We start from the raw sequence: 10645 nt of genomic DNA, 5'->3' as shown, positions 1-10645 counted from the left end.
GGGACAAAGGTTATAGGCAAAGGAAATTTAATAATATAGCACATTTAATATATAAGGCAGTGTAGGCAACTCCAGTCTCTTAAAGACACTCTATGTAACCATCTGACCTTAAAACTTCCTGACTCGTTTGATGGCACAGTGGTATTTATTATGTATATTTCTGGAGCCGTCGCTGCCCAGCAGCATCCCGAGACAGAGAAACTGCAATTCACAACTTTTTCTTCTTGGACCTTGCGTGACATTGCAGCTGAGTTTCACTTTACACACCATGTCACATGCAAGCTACTGACTCTAAACATATATCTTACTGATTCAGCAAAGAAATGTAAGAGGACATTTTTGGAGAAAGAGAGAAAGAGCTCAAACAAGAGTAAACATCAGACTCACTTTTACTGTCTCAGAATAAAAAAAAGTACACAACTTTAACATGTGCTGATATAAAGATAAAAATCATCACACACTCAGCATTAGTGAAAAGGCGTAAACTGTGTTCAAGAGGGACTCTGTGAAAAGAGACAAACAGCCTCAACATTATTTGATGCTACGTTCAGTGAAGCCGCCATTAATCTGTCAACAGGGCTCCTCTGGGGGGCGGGGGGGCGGGCTTTATATTACAAAGGGCAGAACAAATATAGATTGGCAGAGGAGTGACAAAATGGCTTTACAAGTGCTCCCTCATATGGAAAAAGTCCTACAAATATTATTTATGTATACATCATTTTTTTCTGTCTAATTGCTACCCTCCTTTCAAAAAAGGAGGGTAGCAATTAGATGTATGGTGTGAATTTCATAGATGCAACAAAGGTGTAATTTCTTATTTTATGTGTATGCAAATGCTTTCCTTTTATTCAACTGCAGTACAGTACAGTATTTCTCCATATGACACAGCCATAGAATATATTATTGGTTTTTGTTGTTTTGTTTTGTTTTTTTTACAGATTTTCTCATTTTCTCTTCCATTCCTCTATAGGTGTTGGAAAATCTGCAGCCAACGGCAAACACAGCAGAAATATTAGGCTTTCTACCTGACTAAATAATAGGTTGCTGTTGCTGTTTTTTGTGTCTGTAAAGTGTAACTCTGTGTGAATGAAGACACAATAAAAGGGAAAATGTGGGAGGGTGAACATTTTGTACGTACTTGAAGGAGAGAGAAAATGTGGGTCCCTTTTCTCTCTCCCTTTCTGTGTCACTTTCACTCAGCTTTGGGTGAGAAACACCATCTTCTTGCCTGACTCCCCCATCACTGTGGGCTTTTATTTTAGCTGCAGGGAAGCATTTGCCTTTAGAGATTTGTGATCTATAAGAAACGAAGCGAAAGGCAAAGACACAGAAAAAAATAATCTGATTTGTTGAAGTGAAGAGGAGCTCCAAGGAACTGTCTGTAATTTTCACAGGTAAGATATTGTTGTTTATATTACTTCTCATTTTCATAAAGGCATAATATTGATAATATGCAAGTTTAAATAGGTATGGATTATCATTTCAAATTATTTTATAAAAGTAATATTTTATATTCAACTTACAATGAAATTCATGTTTAAAAAAGGACAAACTGTTAAAATATTTAATCACATCTACACACAGAACTGTGACTTCACCCAATTTTTGACAGCTAATTACCACCATTTGTCATCTTTGAAGGTAATCATAAAGGTTTTCATCTGTAAATTTTTAAAGAAAAAATATTTTACTTGTCCTGTGTGAAATATGGTTTGGTACTTTGTGTATGCTGTGTACTCACATCTATGCAATGCACACATACAGTGCATAAGAATATGCTAATTATTTTATAATAATTGAGATGGTTGACAAGCCTAATTTTTATCATCCAACAACAAAAAAGGGCTTAACTAGAAAGTAAATATTACTCAATAGTAAATATTATGGAAAGTCATTAACAATATACCAAGAAGAAAAAAGCTGTTCTGAATAAATACACACACACACAAACACACACACACACACACACACACACACACACACACACACACACACACACACACACACAGTGCAGCATCTATCAAACGTTGCATTTATTGATCAGAGCTTAATCTGTTTTTAGACTGATAATATTAAATTATTTATTTTACATATTTATACATGTCTTGTTATATTTTAGATACTTGCATAAATTGTTATTTAAAAACTGAGCAGCACATAAGCACTGTTTAAAAATACCTTTCAACAAAAATCAGTGTAAATCATAGGAATTAGCAGAATCATCCTGCTTCCTGCAGCAATTATATGTATGTGTGTGTGTGTATACACACACACACACACACACATATATATACACACACATATATATATATATATATATATATATATATATATATATATATATAATTTTTATTAAGTAACTCATTTTTTCATCTGTAATAAAGGAATGGGAGTTGCTAGCCTCCATGTCACAACTTTATCTTCAAAGATGTTCTTCACGGGAAAAGATACCGTGTAACCTGTATAATCTGAAAAGGGAAAATCGACCTACTCTGGCTGCCTGACCTTAAAATCAGCAAAGTTTATCTTTTCTTTTACAAAGCCGAGTTTATTAGGGATGATTTGACCTCTTAATGAAATGGACTGCAGGCAATATTAACAATTAGCCAGCAACTGATCATCAGCCCTGCTGACTAGGACAGAAAGTCAAATGCAGTGACTTTAAATCACCTGATGCTGGCATCAAGTTTATCACTATACAGCAGTTCATGTAAAGTACCCCTCTTTTAAACATTGCATTGTAGGGTTACAAAATTCTGTAATCCAAAGTTGAAATGAAATTATTTTAACTATCTGTGCTGAAATCATTATTCGGAGAGGCAGTAATGCAGAGTTTGTCCCACATTCCCAGTTCGGATAATGAGGAACACAATTAATTCACCTCTTTAAAATTGCATCATCACCTTTGTCCCCATTTATGTCTCACATTTGCTCAACCTCTCCCCCCACCCAGCTCTGTCTGGATGCTTCCGCAGCCTTAATAATATGAACAGAAAAGAAAAACTATATACAAGTTGCTTTTATTGGGAAATGTCATTGGAATTAGAGTACAAAGAAGTGAATATGAAATAATTCAGGAAAAAGACAGCTGAACAAACAGGATCGGAAAGCATCTACATGAGCCATTCTTCCTGTTTTGCATTTTGAGGGTGCTCAATTCTCATCACGCCTCACAAATGAGCTGCAAGGTCTGGATGATTTCCACAAGGCCATGGCAACAGCGTTACTAGGCAAGGGTGGGTTTCTTCTAAGCGATCAAATAAGGTAGACATTTGTGAGACCAGATGGTATCATAGAACATGCTCCTGATGTGAAATATGGACACGTGCACAACAAATTAGTAATTGAAGACAGTGCAGTCTAGCTTTTCTCAAGGGGAGAATGAAGCTGAGAAGTAATGACTCCTAACAGGTTTTGAGTTGGACAGTGAATATTTTCTAATACGTTGATCAAACTGATTGCACTGACACTACAATACACTTACTGAGTCATTCAAGTGGATCCATCTGCTAAAGATTTGCTCAGCTAAGTAAATCATTTCTTTTTTTCTGTGAAGAGATTGGAAGACTCAGCTGTGCTGATGTCTTTTTCAACCCAGACTTTATTTAAAGATTGTTTATGTGGATTTAAGCTTGTTCATTGAACAATGACATCATCAGTGAGCTTCACTTCCCACTAACTGGGGTCATAAATTTTTGTTTAGAGAAAAAAAGACAACTTTGATGAACAGTCAAACATGAATCCATGTATGTAAAAAGCATGATTTCTAAGTAAGCGGTCTGACTGCCAGGAATTGAATTGAATTATCATTATCAAGTTAACCTTGGTTAATTTGGTTAAACTATTTAATTTAATAAACTGTCATGAAACTACATATTTACGTTATTCTCAAGATTAAAGGGAACTCATATTTGACCTGCTTTTTTTCCATCATTTTTTTTTGTAGTGTGTACAAATGGTTTTGTAAGAAAGATTTTAAAGGCTATATTTCCTGTTCTAAAAGATACGTATATTCTATGTTCTAAATGTGAGCTCTGCTAAATCAGAAAGATATAAAGACACTTGTTTTATTGCAACATTCCAATTTCACCGGGAGATTCTATTGAAATTGTGATGAAATTTCACTTGATCCAGTCACTTTTTCAATAAAGAATAAATAGAGAAAAATATAACTCATAAATATTTGAGTGCTGGCAAAGAAAACAACCGAAAACAAAGCACGCTGTGCTTCTCTGGATGTTCAAAACACAGAAGGAGATGCTCTGGTTTTGTTTTTGTATAAAAGCTGGACCCTGGCTGATGTGCAAGAAGAGTTTGTACCCAATGTCCTTAGTAAACAGTGACACTGGAAGTGGCTGTGTGGTACAAAATGAGGCCATACACAAAGTCACAGTATCCCTTAGCTATCATTTAAAAACAATAAATAAATAAATAAAATATTTGAAAGGATCTTCTGAAAAGATGCCTTACCAAAAACCATCAAAGAAGGATACACTGGAAGGAGCGTTTGTTGCTCCAAAACCTGTATTTACTTTTCAGTGCTGATGGGGATTTTTCCAGATGTGCAGTGTTGTCAGTTTCATCAGCACTAACACAACTCCATAAAGATGCAAAGTTCTGAACTGGGTGCTGATAATAAGCTGGATAGTTCTTTTCCTCGTTAGTTCACAGGACATGGCATCCATAATTTCCAGTTATACTTTATCTGACCAAACAGCTACTCAACTTAAATTTTGTTTATACACCACTATGCCCATGACACCAAGTGCTTTACAGATTTCAACAGACTGGGAATACTGTGTTGTAGTCAGTCTGAAAAAGCAGGGCAAGTTTATTTGTATAGCACATTTCACATACAAGACCATTCAAAGCACTTTACATAAAACATTAAAAGCATTACAGATGGTGCAAAGAAAGCATTAAAAAGTAGTAGTAAAAAAAAAAAAAAAAAAAAAAAAGGCAGCAACAGAAAGCAAAATTCACAATAAAATCATAATGAAATCATAAATTACATTTAAATGATTAAAAGCAAAATGAGTCAAAAGTTACCGTGCAGATTTCATGAATAGGCACATGACAAAAGAAATGTTTTTAAACTGAATTTAAAAATGTCTACATTTGGTGAAAGTTTAATCTCCACTGGCAGTTTGTTCCACTTGTTTGCAGCATAACAGCTAAATGCTGCTTCTCTATGTTTAGTCTGGACTCTGGTCTGGACTAGCTGACCAGAGTCATTGGATCTACAAGCTCTGCTAGGTTTATATTCTCTGAACATATCACAGATGTATTCTGGGCCTAAAGCGTTCTGGGATTTGTAAATGATCAGAAATATTTTCTGTGACTGACTGGAAGCCAGTGTAAAGATTTTAAAACTGATATGATGTGTTCAGATCTCTTAGTCCTGGTTAAAATTCTAGCAGCAGCGTTCTGGATGAGCTGCATATTTTTTAATGCTCTTTTTAGGAAGTCCTGTTAAAAGAGCGTTACAGTTTGCACATTCTGGTGAAACTCATCATCATCAGTTTGTTGCAAAACAGCATGATATTCTCAAGTAAACTGCGGAATGTAGTTGTTAATTATTATTTTATGCAACTCCACCTGATTGCACAACTCTGTCTCAGTTCAGAATGGGTTATAGTTTTGTCCAGAGTAAAAAAAAATGGAAAATATCACAATACTTAAACATGTCATAAACCTTTTTCTTTCCTGTTACATTTGGAAATTTTATGCCAATATTTTGCATTTTGTGAATGTCACAAAACTTATTTTTCATGATTTGTTCATAATTATTTAAAAGGATGTAGAAAGAGCTGGAAGGTAGTGACATGATGCTGTCTGAGAACCTTTTACTTTTCTACTTAGAAGTCAGTTGTGTTTTCTTAGCTTGTATAAACACTTTGCTTGGATTGGATAAAGTAAATGGATACAGGGTTGTATCATGTCCCCTGAATACTACCTTATAAAAAAACCAACCATCTCAGTGTTGGTGCTTTAATTGAACAGGCACTACAACCTGAACATGTCCTGGGCAGGACTGCTGTATCTTTATTAACTTTACCAGTTCATGTGTACTTTAAATAGCACATTCACATACCGATCTAAAAGGAGGTGAAAATCTATTTAACTGCAATAATTAATTCTATATATTGGAAACACTGATTGATGGATAAAGGTCCCGATTTCAATTTGAAACGAGAGAGAAGTTGACTTTATTGAAAAAGCTTCACAGAAATCTGAAAGCAATCTGAAATGCAGGCAGTGATGTACTTTGTAGCCATTACAGCTGTTTGCTCTTTTATTACGTGCCAAAACTTAAAGGCCACACAGTGATGGGGTGCAGCCACTTCATCTCAGTGTTGCATGAGAACGTGGCTTGCAGATGAAAACACCCAGTGGCAACAAACACAAAAATAAACTGGTAAAAATTAAATTGATAAAAATAATGTAATTCTAAGTGCAAGTAAGTACTTGTGAAAACCGACTTATTTTTGATAAATCAAATTAAAACTAGCTACGCAATAATAATTGTTGCTTTCACATTTTTATACCAAATCATTTTTATGACATTTGCAGACATGCCTGTGTTAATTGTTGGGCTTAACGATTTATGCCTCACCACAACAACAGCAGTCCAGGAGTGTTCTCCTTACAAATAATGAGGGTAGAATTTATTTAAACTTTGGCATTTATCCATACAAAATATCATTTTAGAATTAAACTGACTTCCTCTTTTCGCAATATTTGTATGCCTGTCAGCACTATTTTCAAACAGTAGCACTCAGCATCAGCCAGAAGTGGGATTTGTCAGCCATTAGAAGAAATAACCACTAGTGAGCATAAATTTTCAAATGCATGACACATCGCAAGGAAGTGAGGGAAAGAAAATGTCCATTATATTAGATAGCTCTGTGGACCAGCAACAAGAGCCTTTAAACACTTTGTCTCAAGGCAAGACATCACCAAACTCAATTTTTTTTGCCAAGAAAAGATTTGCTTCTCCCTATGACAGCTGAGAAAACAGTGATGCAGAAGAGATTTTACATATAGGTCCCTGTCTAGCATGGCAATCATGAGCTATGAATCTATAAAATTTGCATGAAAGTGAAGCAGACCTACATAGCTAAGTGCTTTATGACATTTGAAACTTAGAGCAAAAACACAAGAACTCATGTAAGATCAAATTCCCTCACAGTGTGAGCCATTTTTGATGCATTTGGAAGAGAAAGAGAATACCATGTTGGCATATTTATTCCCTGTAGTGGTCCATTGAAAAAGAAATTTAGCAAAATGACACATGATTTGCAAAGTATGAGTACAAAAACTTTCTTTTTTTGTGGTTAGACACATTTTAAGATATTAACACAATGCAAATATTTATATTTACTTTTCCTTATACCTCACACACTCCTTTAGCATTTCAGCTTTTTATCATAGTGGAATGATCTATAGCACACATGACCAGGTCATTTATCAAGATTTTCATTAATAAAAGGCACATCAGTTCACTCAGTCTTGATAAGCTTGATAAAGCTGTTTTACTTTGACTTGGATGTTACAGGAAATTTAAATAGTTTCTTGTGGTTTCTGGCTTGTGAGGCCATTTTTATCTGTCTTTTGAGATGAACATTTTAAAATTTTGCCATATCGTTAGATGTATTTTTTCCCCCTCAGAGAAATGTTGAAAAGGTTTAATTTTTTTTATGCATATAAAACAATTGGTCAGATTGTTGTATTATTAACAATTATACAACAAATAGAAGCCTTTGGTTTGGAGAAACCCAATCCAAAGGCTGATTACGTACGTTTAATTCCGGTTCTTGTCTAATCATTATTCTTTATGCTTCATTCAAAGGTTCACCTGGAAAAACCATGGACGTCTTCATGGATGAAAATTTGAGCATGAATGACAACAGCAGCCATGAAACAGCAAGACCAGAAGGAAGCAAAGGCCAAGGACTGAACCACAGTGACCCTTTGGACATGTTTATTGGCATGGAGCTTCTACTGCGCTTCAAACCTCTCTTCCTGCCCCTCTACTGTCTTGTAGTGATAGTGGCTGGAGTTGGAAACTCTTTCCTGTTGGCTTGCATCTTGACTGACAAGAAACTCCACAATGTCACCAACTTTTTCATTGGTAATTTAGCAGCTGGCGACCTGCTTATGTGCTTGAGTTGTGTTCCACTGACTGTGTCTTATGCCTTCGACAGCCATGGCTGGACTTTCGGAAGAGCTCTCTGCCACTTAGTCCCCTTGCTGCAATGTGCCACGGTGTTTGCCTCAGTGCTTTCACTCACTGCCATTGCTGTGGACCGCTACATCGTTGTAGGTAAAGGAATTAATATATTTTCAACTTAATACTTGTCAGTTCATAACTGCCCCACAATTAATTTGAAATTCAAAACCCAGGAATGACAGATTCTAATTTATGTTAATAACTCATGTACATCCAACACCTCATCATAAGGTTAATGGAGTGTTTGGGTGTAAATTATCTCAGACTGGCCTGAATTATACCAAGATTATTTAAGTTATCAGATCAATTTAAAATTATTCTAAGCATACCACTATACAGTGCTTAGTAATGTTAACGTGATTGGGGGGGAAATGGAGTGGGAGTAATATCTTTGTGTATTATGTTTGTATTTTTCTTTTTCTTTGTCAGCTCACCCAGTACGGAGGAGGATCTCTGTGTGGGGTTGTGGTGCAGTGACATTAGGTGTTTGGCTTTTATCATTGGTCCTGGCTGCACCTCCATCTTTCTACACACGCTATCTGGACCTACAGCCCAGTGGCATTGACCTGGTGGTGTGTGAGGAATTCTGGCCCAATAGCGGTAATCTGCGTCTGATTTACTCCTGCTTCATACTAATAACTTCCTATATGATCCCACTGCTGTCCGTCAGCATATCCTACTGTGCCATCACTGTCAGTCTAAAACGCTATTCGGTGCCTGGGGAGCTATCAAGCAGTCAGCAACGCTGGAGTCAAAGAAGAAAGAAGACCTTCTCTCTTCTGGTGGCTTCCGTCCTGGCATTCGCCCTCTGCTGGCTTCCTCTCCAGGTGATTGTCTAGCATAATTAAAGCCAAGAAGCAAGTCGGTCTATGCTGAACTACTTTGAATGTCTTTTGAGCCCATCTAAACTGTACAGTAAAATTTTAGGACAGTCTTGAGAAGAAGTATCCATTTCTCTTTCCAAATCTTCAGGGGGAAATATCAACTTGATAGCACTGAAATGGCATAATGTGAGGCTTTCACTGCATCACTGAGATGATTCGATTTTATGCATCATTTATCATGGGGCACATCATCAAATAACTGTAGCTCTCTAAAACCAACATTATTTCCTTAATGAACCACGAAAAACTAGACGATCAGGAAATCATCATCATGGTGATTGAAGAAGAGGGTAAAGTTGAGATTGTGGTGCATTTGCAGAGAGTGCCAGTAATTTGCATGCACAAAGTCAAAGATGGCAGTAGCTTCCATTTCACAGCTGAAAGTGTTGAATGCAAAAAATAAACTTTTTATTTAACAACTTCACATTAGTGAACATAAGATAATCAGAATGCATTTTAGAACTTTATTTGTCATTTGCATTGTGTAGCGTTGGCACTCACACAAACAGAACCAGACCAGTGAGTTTAGGTCACTGAAATGCAGCTGCATGTGTTGCTGTCTTTTAAAGCCTAATGGGATTTTTGCTATCAAAGATTTAGGGATAGAATAAATCTAAAATTAAATGTTTTTAAGAACCTCAGATTAATTTCAGTTGTACTTGTTCTTCATGTTTTTGTGCAGGTACTAAACCTGTTGCTGGACCTGGACTCGGACTTCATCATCATAGGGAAGCGCTACATAAATGTCTTACAAGTTTGCTGTCATTTAGTGGCTATGAGCTCTGCTTGTTACAACCCTTTTATCTATGCCTCATTGCACAGCAAGGTTCGCATGCATCTGAAAGGCTACCTCTGCCCATGTCGCAACCGCCAGAAGAGAACGTCCGACCGGTCAATGTCTAGAAGCTGATATTTTGGTGCACCTTCTACAGAAACCCCATTATTGCAGAGTACAACTTTACCCACAAGCTAACATCTCCATCCAAATACTAATGTTAATATAGGAGAGAGAACACCACCGCTGATAAATATTAATTCATATTATCTTTCACCATGCCTTTCCAGCATTTTGTGATTTTAAAACATGTGGTCGTTTTTTTCATGTGCCATACCAGATCTGCTGCTGAATATGGTTTCCTGTTAAGTCAAACAGGTGAAGAAGCAGAGTGAGACCAGACTGCATAATATAGTGTGATGATGAAAAGGAAGGAAGATTGAAGATGGAGGCCATCCTGAGATATCAGGATGGCAGAACTGTGGGGATTGCCATTAAGCAGATCCTGTAGGTTTACAAAGTTCAGCAGAGGCATAAACAAGCCCTGAGGCTGCGTGGCCAGGCAGAAAACACATGCTGGAGAGACAAGGGGTGTGGTTATACCGGTTTAAAAACCCGATTATACTCCAGTAAACAATTTAACTTTAAAGGCCGGACTGAAAAAGGAACCACATACGGATGACACACCAAGAAGAGGAACTGTGAAAAAGACATGTGACTTTTTTTTCCATTGTAGAAGTCTGTATGTCACAG

The 10645-nt window shown here is 36.6% G+C and overlaps 1 protein-coding gene across 1 annotated transcript; it reads left to right on the top strand.

Annotated features, from left to right (window-relative positions):
• Positions 1-1223: 1223 nt before the first annotated feature.
• si:dkey-202l22.3 (7 transmembrane receptor domain-containing protein) lies at positions 1224-10413 on the top strand. The gene is made up of 4 exons (XM_041995155.1): positions 1224-1394; positions 7853-8326; positions 8663-9060; positions 9800-10413. Exons 2-4 carry the CDS (start codon positions 7870-7872, stop codon positions 10025-10027), a joined length of 1083 nt encoding a protein of 360 aa, XP_041851089.1. The 5' UTR covers positions 1224-1394; positions 7853-7869; the 3' UTR covers positions 10028-10413.
• The last annotated feature ends 232 nt before the right edge of the window (positions 10414-10645 follow it).

Source organism: Melanotaenia boesemani, chromosome 9 (assembly GCF_017639745.1).
Source record: "Melanotaenia boesemani isolate fMelBoe1 chromosome 9, fMelBoe1.pri, whole genome shotgun sequence".
NCBI lineage: Eukaryota > Metazoa > Chordata > Actinopteri > Atheriniformes > Melanotaeniidae > Melanotaenia > Melanotaenia boesemani.
Note: the sequence above shows the minus strand (reverse complement) of the source record. Positions and strands in the feature narration are given on the sequence as shown.